The sequence below is a fragment of the Lampetra fluviatilis genome, chromosome 2 (assembly GCF_964198595.1).
Source record: "Lampetra fluviatilis chromosome 2, kcLamFluv1.1, whole genome shotgun sequence".
NCBI classification, from domain to species: domain Eukaryota; kingdom Metazoa; phylum Chordata; class Hyperoartia; order Petromyzontiformes; family Petromyzontidae; genus Lampetra; species Lampetra fluviatilis.
The window spans coordinates 24,574,261-24,591,173 of NC_136276.1; the positions used below are offsets into that span (position 1 = coordinate 24,574,261).

General features: G+C 53.5%; 1 protein-coding gene across 2 annotated transcripts in view; it reads right to left on the minus strand.

Moving 5' to 3' along the window:
• Window positions 1-16,913, minus strand: part of LOC144944529 (disks large-associated protein 2-like) — a 51,118-nt gene that overhangs the window by 10,721 nt on the left and 23,484 nt on the right. For both annotated transcript variants that reach the window (XM_078872770.1, XM_078872761.1), the window contains 5 exons: window positions 12,655-13,968; window positions 3,128-3,333; window positions 2,711-2,780; window positions 1,192-1,450; window positions 209-705 (listed from right to left, as the gene is read on the minus strand). In XM_078872770.1, coding sequence (XP_078728896.1) covers window positions 209-705; window positions 1,192-1,450; window positions 2,711-2,780; window positions 3,128-3,333; window positions 12,655-13,815 — 2,193 coding nt within the window. In that variant the 5' untranslated portion in view covers window positions 13,816-13,968. The remainder of the gene's footprint in view (window positions 1-208; window positions 706-1,191; window positions 1,451-2,710; window positions 2,781-3,127; window positions 3,334-12,654; window positions 13,969-16,913) is intronic.

Below are 16,913 nucleotides of genomic sequence, written 5' to 3' on the forward strand. Positions count from 1 at the left end.
AGACTTCTCGGAATGGGAAAGGGTTAACATGCTCCTCTAGCATAGCAAGAAAATGCCTTTGCAAAAACTGAAGCACCACCACAAACACTGCAACGTACAGTCGGCGGTGTGCATGAGGCGTGTACCCGTATTGGCGGTGTTTGCATGCGTGCGTACCTATATTATTATTGTGCGCGCGCGCATACCTATATTGGTGGTGCGTGCGTACCTGTATTCCGATGGAGAGACAGCGAGCAGGCAGCGGCTCGGCCACCACCAGGGTAACTTCCGGCTGCTCCTTCTCCCAGTGCTCGCCGGGGCCGTGCTTTTGAGCGGCCGCCGCCTCCATGGCGACGCTCAGGGCCTTGGCGCTGTCCAGGCTGTCTGAGGAGTTGCTGTAGTTCTGCTGGCCCCACTCGGAGCACGGCGTCGCCCCGGCGGGCCCGCCCGGCGAGGCCTGGTTAGCCCGCGGCAGCACGGTGCGTTGCAGCGGCGAGGGCCGCCCGGCGCCGGGGCCCGCCCTGTCGGCGCGGGTGCCAGCCCTCTGGCGGGGCACCGGCTGCAAGGCCGTGGCAGCTGCGCCGTTGCGCCGCTTGCCGGCGCCGGCAGGCTCCAAGTAAGCGTCCTGGACCGACTCGGTGCTGCTTTGCGTCGTGACGGAGATCATCGGCTTGGCCGAACGTGGGGGGATTGGTGGTGGCTTCTTAAATGTTGTTATAGTCGTCACTGGAAGGTAAAACACATTGGTCATTATTATTCCGACTACGCTTGCTTACCCAGGAAAGCCTCACTGAGTCTCAGTTATGTTTTTTTAGGAGAGTTTTGCCAAGTTCTTTAATCCGGGTTGGGGGTTGATGTTACTTTGCGTATGTACGCGTGTGTACGTTGAACTTCTTTCGTACCGTACATAGTCAACCGTGCTAATAAGAGGTGGGGGCGCGAAGGACGACAATGTAGAGCGACAGCATCAGCACAACTGCGAACGCCCTCGCAGGCGAATAGACTCGGAAAAAAACGCTGCACTAAAAAGGCAGAGTGTGTCATAGACAATGTTTTGGGCAAAGGCCCTTCCTCAAAACACACACAGAGGCCAGAAACGTGATAGAGTATAATTGAGAGGTGGGAGGGTATATAATTGCGGTTCTTGAGCACTACTTTTGCCAATGCCGTTGTGGGCCACGTTGCATGGCAGGCAAACGAGCGGCTTGTTACCGGCGGTGTGACAGATCTGTTGAGAGGTCCGCGCCGGCTGATAGCATGCGCCGGCGCTGGCTCTGATGGTCGAGATGGCGGTCATGGGCGGCGGCGGTGACCCGGAGCGAATGGAGACGCCGTCGCTGCCGTCGGCGTATCCCTCTTGGATGGCTCGCAGGTAGCTGTGTGAGCGCGAGCGGAAGCAGCCAGGCAGGTCCAGGGCCTCCATCGCCTGAGACTCCATTTCACTGAACACGGATTCACACACCGTCTCAAACTGAAACACGCACGCGCACACAGGCAGACACACAAAACAGCCACAGATGGAAGTTACCGGTTAATCAAAACGAGTTGTGGGGATCCAAAGTAAAACGAACATCATAATTACTAATAATCCACAGCCCTTTCTCAATATACTGCTGGAAGTAAGCCTCTCCATGGGGGCTGTTTGACCATACCTCACCAAGCCGGTCAGTTAAACTTATATCTTTTTTTATTTTACCAGGTAAGGCTCACTGAGCTATACAGCTTTTTTTCAGAAGCGACCTCACTACAAATGATAGCTCAACGAAGTGGCCTATCACGTGGAAATGTATAGCAGCCAAATAGTCTAAACGCATGTTTATAAATGTGGAGGGAAAACCTGAGGGCCCAGAGACAAATCCACACAACCACTGGATCAGAGACACGCAAAATCCAAATATACAGGCGTCAGGTTGGGGATCGTACCCACGACCTCCTGTATACCAAGCGAGGTAGTTAACATCTCGCCACCGTGCTGCATATAATAAGAGCCGTGACCTAAACAGGATTCGAACTCACGTGGCCAGGTTCATCGCACAATGCACTAGCCACTGCACCACCGCTCCACCCCAGACCCAAAATAGGAAGTGGTAATCATGTTATAAAGAGATCCCATAGCCCTAGATTCGGATGTTGGTTTGCCATCTGTTCGGGTTTTCCCAGTATCCTTTTTTTAGGCACCTGCTGTCCTGCAAATTCTGCACATTTCTTTGGGATATTAAAAGTCCCAGTTTTTCTGCATTGCTAATAATATATAATAACTCTGGACAATGCGTTTGCTTGCAGTTCTCCCACTCTCCTGGTGCTGCGGCAGAGTCTCCTTCCCACGACCTGCCGTAGTGCAAAGCCCCGAGCGAGGTGGCAGCCCTCATCACTAGCTCGGAGCCCCTCCCTTGGCAGGCTCTCTCGGGCCCTGCTCGTCCTCGCAGTTGACTGGGGCTCTGCCATGCTCGCCGCCGCGCTCCCTTGCGGAGCCACCGTGGACCGGGTGCCAATCAGTCCTCTACAGCGAATGCCGGTTGGGCCTGGAAGCACCTCTGCTCATCGCAGGGTCTCTCGGCATATTCGTCATGTTCGCCACGTGCATACGGGGTGTCGCGTGCTCCTGCGCCTGTGTTCATGTCAAAGGGAAGCTCCGTGAGTGGGTTCGGTTGAGGTGTAAAAGGCCGACTCTGGGCGATGTGGTTTTGGCAGCGGGCGAGCGTAGAGCGATCGATCGTGCGGGTTTGCCGACCTGGCTGACGCAGCTGGCCTGACTCACGGTGCTCACTGCTCGCAGGTAGCTCTCGTTACGTGACCGGTACCTGCGATCAGCACACGCACGCACAGTGCATGGTCACAGCGTGGGTCACAGCGTGGGTCACAGCGTATGGTCACAGTGCTCGGTCACAGCATGGGTCACAGCGTGGGTCACAGCGCATGGTCACAGCATGGGTCACAGCGTGGGTCACAGCGTGGGTCACAGCGTGGGTCACAGCGTGGGCCAGAGTGCTCGGTCACAGCATGGGTCACAACGCTCGGTCACAACACGAGACGCGTCAGACACCCGCGAGACACAGCGAGTCGCAATGCAAGACATGAAACACGGTGAGTCACAGCGAGCGACAGCATGAGCCACTTGCCGACTGGGAGTGCGGAGAACCCGGTTTACCTGTCGGCGGCGTGCTCGCTCATGGTGCGCTGCCCGGTGGCCTTGAGGTAGCTCTCCCGCCGCGAGGCCCCTTTGGGGGACACCTTGGGGCTGTCCGACTCCCCGCCGCTGTCCTCGTCGCCCATCGCCTTGATGTAGCTGCCGCTCCGCATGCGTCTGCAAGGGATCTCGTCCTCCTTCCCGACGTTCCATTCCTCCTTGGGCACCTGTGACACAAGCGGACACTTCTACATTAAGATTGTTTTTTTTTTCCGGCCGTGTGGACACAGAGGGGGGGGGGGGCAAGGTGGTGGGGGGAGGGCTGGGGTGCCACCTGTCTAGGTTTGACCCAGACAGTCCAGCAATCGGCATGTGTTCGTCTGATAGAAATTGATTGGGGTGCTGCGGTGGCGAGATGTTATCTCCCTCGCCTGGTATGCATGAAGGTAGTGGGTTCGATCCTGACCCTGACGCTTGAATATCTGGAGTGTGCTTACTCTCCTACCATGGTCGAGTGGATTTTTATCAGTGTGCTCCGGATTTTCCCTTCACATTTAGATTCAATGTGCGTTTAAGAGTATCTGGCTGCCATCAATTTCCACAAAAGCCACTTCGTTGAGCTATCATTTGTGGTCAGGTCGCTTCTGAAAAAGAACTACACAGCTCAGTGGGCCTTACCTGATTAGATAAAATAGGTAAAAATTGGTAATTGGATTTGCACCGAGCCCCTGGCAGCGGTCTCGCTGTGTTGATCTCTATTTGTGTCGAGTAGTGGTAGTGTCATCTCCCATTCCAGGCGTTATCCTGGTGCCACAGCATTACAGCACGGCTGTGCCATGTGGGCTGTAAGTCGCAACTAGCTTTACGTGGCGCCGAGGGCTGTCGATAGGGGGGGGTATAGGAATCAAGGGCCAGTGGCACCATCTTTGTTTTTGTGCGGCAAGCTGGCACGGTCGGGCAGGGCACGGCGCCCCATGATTCTGCACAGCTGCTTAGAAGCCGGTTGCAAGTCTGTTGTAGTTTTCCGCTTTAAAACGTTCGAAAATGTACGCGCAAATGCGCTCAATGGGGATCGTACACACACACGGCAATCGTAGCCCCCTGCCAGAAGACCACTGGCAATTTGCAAACCAGGTACTGTGCTGAGTCACGTATCCACAGGGGCCGCTGCCACTGGGGGTGGCATCTCGTGTTTATGATGAGACGGAGTATAAAGTTCTCTCAGATGCTCGGTGCATAGCGCGCTTCGTCAAAAACTAAATCACGATAGTGTGTGTGTGTATAAAATGCAGTAGAATATCATTACACCGTGTATTAAAAGTTTACAATGCATATGCATAAAAGCGCCACTTTCAGCTCTGGGCATGGGTGATTCCAGGCAGGAGATTGAGTGACCCTTGAGGCCTGCTGGCTGAAGTCAGGAACTTTGACTCGGTTATGCGAGGGCACCACGATCTCGAGATATTAATTCCCTCGCCTGGTATGCAGGAGGTCATGGGTTCGATCCCGACCTTGACGCCTGCTGCTGTATATTTGGGGTTTGCGTCTCTCTTTCCTCGTGGTCACGTGGATTTTTCTCCGGGTCCTCCGGTTTTTCCCTCTACATTTAAAACATGCACTATAGAGTATTTGTCTGCGATACATTTCCACGTGATGATAAGCCACTTCGTTGAGTTATCATTTGTGGCCAGGTCGCTTCAGAGAAAGCTCAGTGGGTCCTACCTGGTAAAGTAAAAAAAGTTTAGTTCTGCCGCACGGTCATCGGTGTTCCCAGCTCCTAACACGAAACACGGGGACACTGCTGCTTGTTATAGTTGAGTTCGAAAGAAATTCAGCAGACAGGCAATCCTCGGCTCACCAACACAATTCGTTCCTGAGAGCCGTTCGTAAGTCGGAACACAATAATGTACTGTATTTAAATGCCCATACGGTCAGTGTTGGGTATTTATATACGCATTGGGATCCTAGGGTGGAATGCGCATTATAAATTTGAATTCTTATTTTTAAATGTGTTATGGTTCAACAAGGGAAGCATTGTTACACTCATAATTAAGAATACATATTGTACATTTGCATGTAGCACTATAAAGAAATACTATATAGTAAACAAAGCATTAAATAATTAACATAAATATGTAATGGGCTCGAATTAGGCGCACTCACAACTTCTTGGAAGGCAACACTATTTATTGTTAATACAACACAACACTTAACATAGGTTGGTGACCACCGACCTATTACACACACATCACTCACTAGCACCGACTCTCGGATACAACTCGCGTGTCCAAGCCGGGAGGGCTACTGGCTGGTCACGCTGACTTGAGGCTTGACTCTTCTTCACGAGGCGTCTTCTTGACGCATCTTCTTTCTTGACACGAGCAGCCTCGAACCCGGTGCGGAGGCCGCTTATATGCGCCTCGGCGTGTCCGGGCCACATCCCGGCCACGCCCACCTTCGAGAACACTCGAGAAGGCTCCACTCCTGTCCACGTGACTCACAAGGTGCCCCAGGGGCCCCCGGCCCCCACCTTGATCCGGTCACGTGTTCAGCCGGGTTCACTCAAGAGTGCCACGGCCTCACAATACCCCCTGCGGCCCTGACGCACGGCCTCCAGATCTCCCGAACCGGCCGTGATGTCATTCCCGCGTCCAGCCGTGATGACGTCATGTGTATGCGTGTGTACCCGCGTGGTAGTAACGGTTCCTCGCGTAGTGACGTCACGCGCGTGTGTGTTTGTGTAGTGAGGCTACAAGTCACTACAAATATAAGGAAAAAAATTGTTGCATTTTCACTTACCTTGAGTCCTGATGCTGGCTTGCTTGTCGGAAGCGGGGAAATGAGTCACCACAATTACACATGCAACAAAGATCCCCCGTATGGACTGAGCACACTGTTGGGGCAAGTGCTGTTAGCGAGCACCTATGAAGGCTGGTACGGTACACGAGGGGGTGGGTGGCCAGCACCACGCCCGACCGCCTTTGTCTCCCCAGTGGCGATGTTTACACACTCCACCAGGTACTCATTTGAGGCTGAGTCGACCTGGGGGAGGCCCAGGACCGGTTCAGATAATCGTCACTGGGTGTTGGCCGTGAGCGGGAATCGAACTCGGGTCGCCAGGTTCGTAGCGCAGCGCACTAACCGCTACACTACCGCTCCCCTCGGGCATACACACTCACTTTCACACACACGCATACTCACTTTCACACACTCACTTTCACACACACGTGTGCATGCACACACAAACACTCACCCCCAGCGTGAGGCCGACTCACTACATATTGCAGAGGATCGCTTCTCTGAACAAAATAGTTCCATCCACGATTCAATTTGCAAGTGAGAGTTCACGTTTTAAGTCCATGTTCATTTTTGTTATATTCCGTGGAAGCTGGTTCGTTAGTATGGGTGTTCGTAAGTGTGGGTGCTCATAAATATGGGTGTTCGTAAGTATGGGTATTCATAAGTGGAGGTTTTCGTAAGTATGGGTGTTCGTAAGTTTGGGTGTTCGTAAGTTTGGGTGTTCATAAGTATGGGTGTTCATATGTATGGGTGTTCGTAAGTATGGGTGTTCGTAAGTATGGGTGTTCGTAAGTGTGGGTTTTCGTAAGTATGGGTGTTCGTAAGTATGGGTGTTTATAAGTATCGGTGTTCATAAGTGAGGGTGTCTGTAAGTATGGGTATCCGTAAGTGAGGATGTTCATTAGTACGGGTATCCATAAGTATAGGTGTTCATAAGTGTGGGTGTTCGTAAGTATGGGTGTCTGTAAGTCGATGCCTGCCTGTACATACAGACGCGGTGGCGAGCGATGTGGGCACAGGTTGGGCACGCGGCAGTGCCACACGGAGAGCTCACACGGACCCGCGCGGCAGAGGGCCCCTCTCTCCCCCGAGAGCCCCCCCCCCAACTCCCTACCCCCCAACGCCTGAAGCCGACTCCATGGTGAGCCGAGCGACGCTGCACACACCACGGGGTTTTGACCACCTCCATCTCAGTCAAGGGCCCGGGAGAATATTTCCCCATCCAGCACAACCACCACCAACCATAAAAACGTCCAGAATACCTCCTGCGATGGCCATAGCCTGCGAGTTGTGTGCCACCTACTGCAGTTACCAGCAGGCTGTTGAACAGTCAATCAGAAATGAAACTCTACAGCAAAACCATAGACCACGTTTTGCTTTCTTTAAAAAAAAAATTCACTTGATTTCAGCTCATATATTTGCGGCTTCTATCGTTTGTATTTTAAAAATATTCTCTGAAATCCTTCCCTCGTCACAGGATATTTATGTATTAACCAAAACAACATTCAAAATAAACACACCAAAACCTTTACAAAGTATTTACCCGTGAATTACAAATATGCAGTATTAACCTGCAATATTGATCGCCTCATATTTCCCTTCAGTAGACGGCATTAGGAACGGATCAAATGGCTCCTCGTACAAAGTCATTACAGAAACAGCTGCTGCAGGTCTGACAGAAAACATGAAGTATGCACTGTGCAGAGCCCTGTCGAATTCTGGAGCCTCAATCTCCCAGACACATGACATGATAACAACTGCAGACGCATGCAGATTGTGGTCTTTAGCAAAAGTGTCATACTGTTATAAATTGTGTGGGGGCAACCCCAGCTAATCATACGAGACCCACTCGGCCAAGCATGTTTATCATGCGTGACATGAGGCCCTTTTCCAATATGGCAGGTGCAAGATATGGGGTGAGTGAGATGAGCGAGACAGAGGGCGAGGGAAAAGTAGGGCGAGTGCGATCAGCCGGATGAATGAGGTAGGGGAGTGAGACGTGGGATGGGTGGGATGATCCAGACTGACAAGCATCTGAGACCTGGGCATCCGAGACACGGACATCTGAGACATGGATATCTGAGACACGGACATCTGAGACACGGGCATCTGAGACACGGGCATCGGAGACACGGACATCTGAGACACGGACATCTGAGACATGGACATCTGAGACACGGGCATCTGAGACACGGACATCTGAGACACGGGTATCTGAGAGACGGACATCTGAGACACGGACATCTGAGACACGGGCATCGGAGAGATGGGCATCTGAGAGACGGATATTTGAGACATGGACATCTGAGACACGGGCATCTGAGACACGGACATCTGAGACACGGGCATCTGAGAGACGGATATTTGAGACACGGACATCTGAGACACGGGCATCGGAGACACGGACATCTGAGACACGGACATCTGAGACACGGGCATCTGAGACACGGACATCTGAGACACGGACATCTGAGACACGGGCATCGGAGACACGGGCATCGGAGACACGGACATCGGAGACACGGACATCGGAGACACGGACATCTGAGACACGGACATCTGAGACACGGGTATCTGAGACACGGACATCTGAGACACGGACATCTGAGACACGGGCATCTGAGACACGGACATCTGAGACACGGGCATCTGAGACACGGACATCTGAGACACGGGCATCTGAGACACGGGCATCCGAGACACGGACATCTGAGACACGGATATCTGAGACACGGACATCTGAGACATGGGCATCTGAGACACGGGCATCGGAGACACGGACATCTGAGACACGGACATCTGAGACATGGACATCTGAGACACGGGCATCTGAGACACGGACATCTGAGACACGGGTATCTGAGAGACGGACATCTGAGACACGGACATCTGAGACATGGGCATCGGAGAGATGGGCATCTGAGAGACGGATATTTGAGACATGGACATCTGAGACACGGGCATCTGAGACACGGACATCTGAGACACGGGCATCTGAGAGACGGATATTTGAGACACGGACATCTGAGACACGGGCATCGGAGACACGGACATCTGAGACACGGACATCTGAGACACGGGCATCTGAGACACGGACATCTGAGACACGGACATCTGAGACACGGACATCTGAGACACGGGCATCTGAGACACGGGCATCGGAGACACGGACATCGGAGACACGGACATCGGAGACACGGACATCTGAGACACGGACATCTGAGACACGGACATCTGAGACACGGGTATCTGAGACACGGACATCTGAGACACGGACATCTGAGACACGGGCATCTGAGACACGGACATCTGAGACACGGGCATCTGAGACACGGACATCTGAGACACGGGCATCTGAGACACGGGCATCTGAGACACGGGCATCTGAGACACGGGCATCTGAGACACGGGCATTGGAGAGATGGGCATCTGAGACACAGGCATCTGAGACACGGACATCTGAGACACGGGTATCTGAGACACGGACATCTGAGACACGGGTATCTGAGAGACGGACATCTGAGACACGGGCATCTGAGACACGGGCATCTGAGACACGGGCATCTGAGACACGGGCATCGGAGAGATGGGCATCTGAGACACAGGCATCTGAGACACGGACATCTGAGACACGGGCATCTGAGACACGGACATCTGAGACACGGACATCTGAGACACGGACATCTGAGACACGGGTATCTGAGAGACAGACATCTGAGACACGGGCATCTGAGACACGGACATCTGAGACACGGGCATCTGAGAGACGGGCATCTGAGACACGGACATCTGAGACACGGACATCTGAGACACGGGCATCTGAGAGACGGGCATCTGAGACACGGACATCTCAGACACGGGCATCGGAGAGATGGGCATCTGAGAGACGGACATCTGAGACACGGGCATCTGAGACACGGACATCTGAGACACGGGCATCTGAGACACGGACATCTGAGACACGGGCATCTGAGACACGGGCATCGGAGAGATGGGCATCTGAGAGACGGACATCTGAGAGACGGACATCTGAGACAAGGGCATCTGAGACACGGACATCTGAGACACGGTTATCTGAGACACGGACATCTGAGACATCGGCATCTGAGACATGGGCATCTGAGACGCGGGTATCTGAGACACGGGCATCTGAGACACGGACATCTGAGACACGGGCATCTGAGACACGGACATCTGAGACACGGACATCTGAGACACGGGCATCTGAGACACGGACATCTGAGACACGGACATCTGAGACACGGACATCTGAGACACGGGCATCTGAGACACGGACATCTGAGACACGGGCATCTGAGACACGGACATCTGAGACACGGACATCTGAGACACGGGCATCTGAGACACGGACATCTGAGACACGGACATCTGAGACACGGACATCTGAGACACGGGCATCTGAGACACGGACATCTGAGACACGGGTATCTGAGACACGGACATCTGAGACACGGACATCTGAGACACGGGCATCTGAGACACGGACATCTGAGACACGGACATCTGAGACACGGGCATCTGAGACACGGGCATCTGAGACACGGACATCTGAGACACGGACATCTGAGACACGGGCATCTGAGACACGGGCATCTAAGACACGGACATCTGAGACACGGGCATCTGAGACACGGGCATCTGAGACACGGGCATCTGAGACACGGGCATCTGAGACACGGGCATTGGAGAGATGGGCATCTGAGACACAGGCATCTGAGACACGGACATCTGAGACACGGGTATCTGAGACACGGACATCTGAGACACGGGTATCTGAGAGACGGACATCTGAGACACGGGCATCTGAGACACGGGCATCTGAGACACGGGCATCTGAGACACGGGCATCTGAGACACGGGCATCGGAGAGATGGGCATCTGAGACACAGGCATCTGAGACACGGACATCTGAGACACGGGCATCTGAGACACGGACATCTGAGACACGGACATCTGAGACACGGACATCTGAGACACGGACATCTGAGACACGGGTATCTGAGAGACAGACATCTGAGACACGGGCATCTGAGACACGGACATCTGAGACACGGGCATCTGAGAGATGGGCATCTGAGACACGGGCATCGGAGAGATGGGCATCTGAGACACGGGCATCGGAGAGATGGGCATCTGAGAGACGGACATCTGAGAGACGGACATCTGAGACAAGGGCATCTGAGACACGGACATCTGAGACACGGTTATCTGAGACACGGACATCTGAGACATCGGCATCTGAGACATGGACATCTGAGAGATGGGCATCTGAGACGCGGGTATCTGAGACACGGGCATCTGAGACACGGACATCTGAGACACGGGCATCTGAGACACGGACATCTGAGACACGGGCATCTGAGAGACGGACATCTGAGACACGGGCATCTGAGACACGGGCATCTGAGACGCGGACATCTAAAAGATGGGCATCTGAGACACGGGCATCTGAGACACGGACATCTGAGACATTGGCAGGCACAGCAAGATGACCCAAGCGATACCCGAACAAGAAATAGGGAAAAACGGGAGGAGACACAGACGAGGGAGACACGAGCCAAACAGGGCATGACATTGCTTGTATATCCATTAAGTGTTCTTGTATAAATCATTAAAGGTTCAGGATGATGTGAAAATACAAGTGGATGATTATCTCGGGAGGAGGAAAATTTAAATTCTCCAAAGGGTAAATACCAATCAACTGAGAGAAAAGAAATCAGCTGGCATCCCGTGCCAAGAGCTGGAATAATACATATTAAAGAGCAAGATCTATATATCACCATGGCTAAAGCCGTTAACACCACCAAAATATTAAAACTCATTAAGCGATAAAACCTAAGTAAATATGCCGACATTAGAGGTGCATAGGTCAGATTGTTACAGGAATAGATACCGAGACAGATCTGTGCATAGATTGGAACACCAAGCCGATCGAGATCGGGTCGCATCCCACACGGCTCGTCAGACCGCGGTCCACTCAGCCAATTGGAGTGAGCCAAGCGAGCGAGTGAGCGAGCAGGCAGCTGGGATCAGGTGCTGGAGTGAACAGCGCCTGCGTCGTGCACGGCCGCTCGCCTGCTGCGACCCCGCAGCCGGTGCCCCGTGTAGCAGCCTCAGATCTCTCCTCACGGCCTGTTGCTCTCCCTGTGATCTCTCGTCATGGCCTGGTGCTCTCCCTGTGATCTCTCGTCATGGCCTGGTGCTCTCCCTGTGATCTCTCTGCACGGGGCTCTACTCACGTGAGCACACAAACGATCGCTCGCATGAGGTTGCTTCCGCTCCCCCGACCCCGCATGGCTTCGTTGCTCCCTCCGCCTGGGGCTCCACTCAGCCCACCACTGACACGCCCTGCCATGGCCTCACCTTGACCTCCGTCTCTGCTTTGGTTCCATTCCGTCCTACCGGTCTCCGTTCTCGGCAGGCTTAATTGAGCTTATATTTAACCTCAGCCTCCTCACCCCACGTGAAGTTCGTGTTGGGATGTTCTGGTGGCAGGGATTAATTCGTAGCGATATCTGGTGCTGTTATGTTTAGCTTTATTAAAGGACACGACACAGTTTTGATAACAGACCTCGGCTCACTGAGGGACGCGTCCGTGTTTGTTTTAACCCAAGTGGCGCTAGATAGGGCGAACGCCATGCACACCGCTTTATTTTACCCCACTCGACCTCTCCCGTGACCCGCTTAGCGGTGGCGTCCCGGGCAACCGGCTAGCTGGCGTTGCTCACCTGGAGGTAGTGGGGTGACTTGTCGATGGTGACCTTCCTGCTCATCTCAGGATGCGGCTTCCAGGGGAGCTCCGGAGGGGGCAGCCGCCGAGGAGGGGGCTCCGACACTCGCCACGCCAGTTCTGGAGGTTTGCGGGGCACCTCGGGCTTAAACGTGGGGGGCCGTTCCCTCATTTTATCCACGTTGATCGCCGCCTTGCTGTAGACTTCTCGCGCTTGGCTCACGGTGAGCGAGGACCAGGAGCTGTGCTTCACGAAGCGGCCCTCGGGAACGGCTTGCAGGCTCACACAGGTCGGGCACTTTACGATGTCCTCGTTGCTCTTGGAGGCCTTGAGGGCCTGCTCGGGCAGCGAGTGCGACGACTCGAGCTGGTAGCGCGGCGGCGGTGGTGGGAACTCAGCGTAGCGCGCGGGCACGACGGGGCCGTGGCACAGGCTCTCGCTGTCCAGGTTGTCGTCGGAGCTCCACCAGCCGGCCTGCGGGGTGCGCGGCTTACCGCGGTCGCGGCTCTTGCTCCGTTTGCCATGGTGCCTGCCGTGGTGTGCCTGGTCGTTCTGGTGGTGGTGGTGCTTCACTATGGAGCCGGCGCCGTGCAGCTTGCTCTTGGCGGCAGCTCCCTCCAAGGAGTGCGACTTGGTGAAGAGCTTCTGGACGGAATGGACCAGGTGACGGATTTTGCCGGGGCTGTCGCTGCGATGCTCCGTCATGGTGCGCTGGTACTGCAGCGTGAGGAAGCCGTCGCGGTGCAGGGGAAGCTGCCGCTCAAACTGATCGATGAGCCCCGGAGGGATGCGGTTCACACGCCCGGGCGGGGGCCCGAAGGGCACGCACTCCTCGGGGCCCTCGTAGTAGGAGGGCGGGCAGTGCATGCGAGGGAACGTGCTGCTGGAAAGGGGCTCGGGGAGGGATGTCGTCGGCACGAGCTGGCATTCTGAGTGGATGGAGTTCCTGGGGGCGTAGCCGGAGCGGTGCGGGTCTCCTCCTTGGCACAGGTCCAAGGGGCCCACGAGGCAGGGCCCATGCATGCCCTCCTGGCAGCAGTGCGAAGGCTGCTGGTGCACATGGTCGTGGTGCACGCGGCAGTCGTGGTGCAGGAAGGTGTTGGTGGCCGCAGCCGGGCCCAGCTGCATGATGCCGCGCGTGTTGGCCAGGCTCTTCATGCCGACCGAGAGGCTGCGCGGTCGCCCGCTCCCAGGGGCGACGCCGCAGCGGACGAGCGACGGGCACCGTCAGGGGGGCGGCCTCTGCCGCTGCGTCACATCCCAGGGCGTGCGCGGTGCTCCCCCCGCTGGTGCAGGCTCATGACGTACTACCTGCGACGTGGCCACACGGGGACGAGCGGTCACGCGGCGAGCAATGGGGCGCGCTGCGCCTCGGGGACGTGCATGCATGGCCGTCCCGTCGACTCCGTAAACATTTTTTTCGTATCTTTTTGTACGCGTCACAAAGAAATGGTTCAACGGCACCCAGATGGTGTGGGATTGCGGGGGGGGGGTCACTCGGGGAGCATTGGGTGAGGCGGGGGGCGAGCCAGGGGTGGGGTGTAATTGGTGTGCCTCGCCTGCTGTGCGACATCAGTGACACGGACACCGACAGAGAAATTAAATAAAAGTGAGAGGAGCATGGAGAGGTGCACACTTGGAACTGCATTGACAGACAAAAACAGGAGCACACGGATCAGAGAACACGCGTATATGTGGTGAATTTTATTCATTGAACTTTCTGGCGAGCCGTGGACAAACACACAATGAGCCCCACAGACCACGGAAATTATAACATCTTTAGCCAGGCAAAAACTCAGGAGACCAAACAGTAAGCATGTGACACACACTATACCTAGCCAACCATGCTAATCTGAGGTGCGGGGGAAAGAAGCCACTGCAGCATAGCTGGAGCATAGCTCCAGTGGCTTCCTCATAGCAGAAGGAAGAGCGTTCCAGACGGCTGCAAAAGTGCATACGAAAGCAAGCAATGGGGTGGCTGTTCGATGGTTAGCCAAAAGCCGCTGCGAGAATGACCGGAGTTCACATGAGGGTGAAATGCACGCAGTTTAAATAATAATACAATTTTATACAGCAATTGCATCCTATAGCGCTGCACATCAATTAGCCGGTTCTTTAGGCAGATGATACAAAAACAAAACCCTCACTTAGCAAATCAAAAACTAAAAGAACTAAAAGATGAATTACTACTATAATGAGCCAAGAATGTCTGTTTGTGTGTAACGCGTGTGACGTCACTCCACATGCCGCGGAAAGACAAAACTAATTTTCGCAAATTCGCTTTAAGTTTCATGTTTCTATATTGAAAGTGAATCTAATAAATAATTTTACGCAGCAACAAAGTGGATTTCGTGTCTTTATTTATTTCTTCAGCACTTGAGATAAAAGGTAAGTCTAATTTATGCTTCTATACTATGGTTAAATAGACATTTCTCGGTGATTTCCAGATATTCTATCGATTTCCAATTAATTTAAACCTCAGAGACCGAAAGCAGAAGAGAATAAAGTATCAGAGCAGTCAATTTGAACAAATTGAAGGACAGTTATATACAGTGCTAGTGACATGAAGTGAGGTGTTTTATGACTTCGTTTTGTGGCAAATTCACTGCCATTAATACAGTGCTACAGTGAAACACAGTGAAGTGTTTGATGACATACATTTGTGCAAGATTCACTTCCATTAAATTTACAAAAGATACAATTATACTCTGCTCAATTTGTTCGTAAATATTACAGCTTCCGTCCTAGAAAGGGCAAAGGCCAAGTACATAAATAATGAGAAAAAAATTGCATCAATTGGAGTCCCTTTGCGTAGGAATCCTCGCGAGAAGAGACGATGGACGGTGGGGGATGAGACAGAGAACCGAGTGGCAGCCCCAGGAGGGGGCGTGCTCAAAGGGATGCCCCCCGCGGAGATGGAGCTACCCGATCGACTCGACGTCTCGCGTGCCAGGCGGACAGTCGCATTGCGGGGGCCAACGAAGCCTTCAACCAGCTGTGGAGTGATCCGTGGCTGGCGACGTGTCATCGGCTCATCCGTAGGATGGGCTTCTTGATTTGCGGATGAAGTCGAAATGAGGAGGCTTGCGGACGGGTGGGGCATGCATGCAGATTGGAGGTCAACCAGCGTGGGCACCGACCGAGGGGCTCAGTGATTGCGGGGTAGATCTACTGCTATATTAACCGAAAACTGCACGAAACAATTGCTGAGCCCAGATCCCCAAAAGCCCAAAAACGACAAAAATCCTACAACAAAGAGCACTCCCATAGTTGTGGTGGATAGAGAGTGCAACGCGCTTCTTGAATGGAACAAGGTTAGAAGAGCTTTGGGAAAAGGAGACGATTGGAGGCAGTTGCCAGGGAAGATGCAAAAAGAGTGTTGTGACCAGCAGATGTTAACTACCTCGCCTGGTATACAGGAGGTCGACGGTTTGATCCTGACCCTGACGTCCGCTGTATATTTTGAGTTTGCATGTTCTCCACGTGGTCGTGTGGATTTTTCTCTGGGTTCTCCGGTTTCCCCCCCCACATTTATTAAACATGCGTTAGGGAGCATTTGTCTGCTGCTATACATTTCCACACGGTGACAAGCCACTTCGTTGAGCTATCATTTGTGGCCAGGTCACTTCTGAAAAAGAGCTTCATAGCTCAGTGTGTCTTAGCTAGTAAAATAAACATAGTAATAGTAGCATAGCAGCTTAAAGCGGCTTCCCAAAGCGTAACCAATCAGCGGTTCGGGCTCTGATTATGAGGCGGCCGACCTCAGGGGGAAGCGCTCCTACTGGGAACCCTCATGGCAGGCGGAGCAACCGTGAGAGGACACAGCACGGCTACAGCTGGAGCAGGACGCCACTGCGTCAATTAGCTGGCCGGCAACCCTGAACCAAGCACTGCCTGTTCTCCTATATAACGCGATTAATGTATTGGGGAACACATTTTATTTGTATAACGCGAAAGCGAATTGGATATAATGCGATCGAGCGAATGGAACGATGTTGCACGAGTGGGATTAAGCGGTCGTACGGCTGCCTCGGCGTAGCATCACACAAGGCAGTGGGATGCTGCTGGATGCTTCTAGATACGCCTCAGTCCTTGTTCAGCCTGCGTATGCATCTCGTATGTTATCGCGGACTGTGCTTTACCCTATATTATCATTATGCATTATTTATTACAACACGATTTTTTCCCTAATGCAGCGTTCTTCAGGACAACTACTGTCCATGTCACGGGAGAAACAGGGGAACGAGACTGTGCAA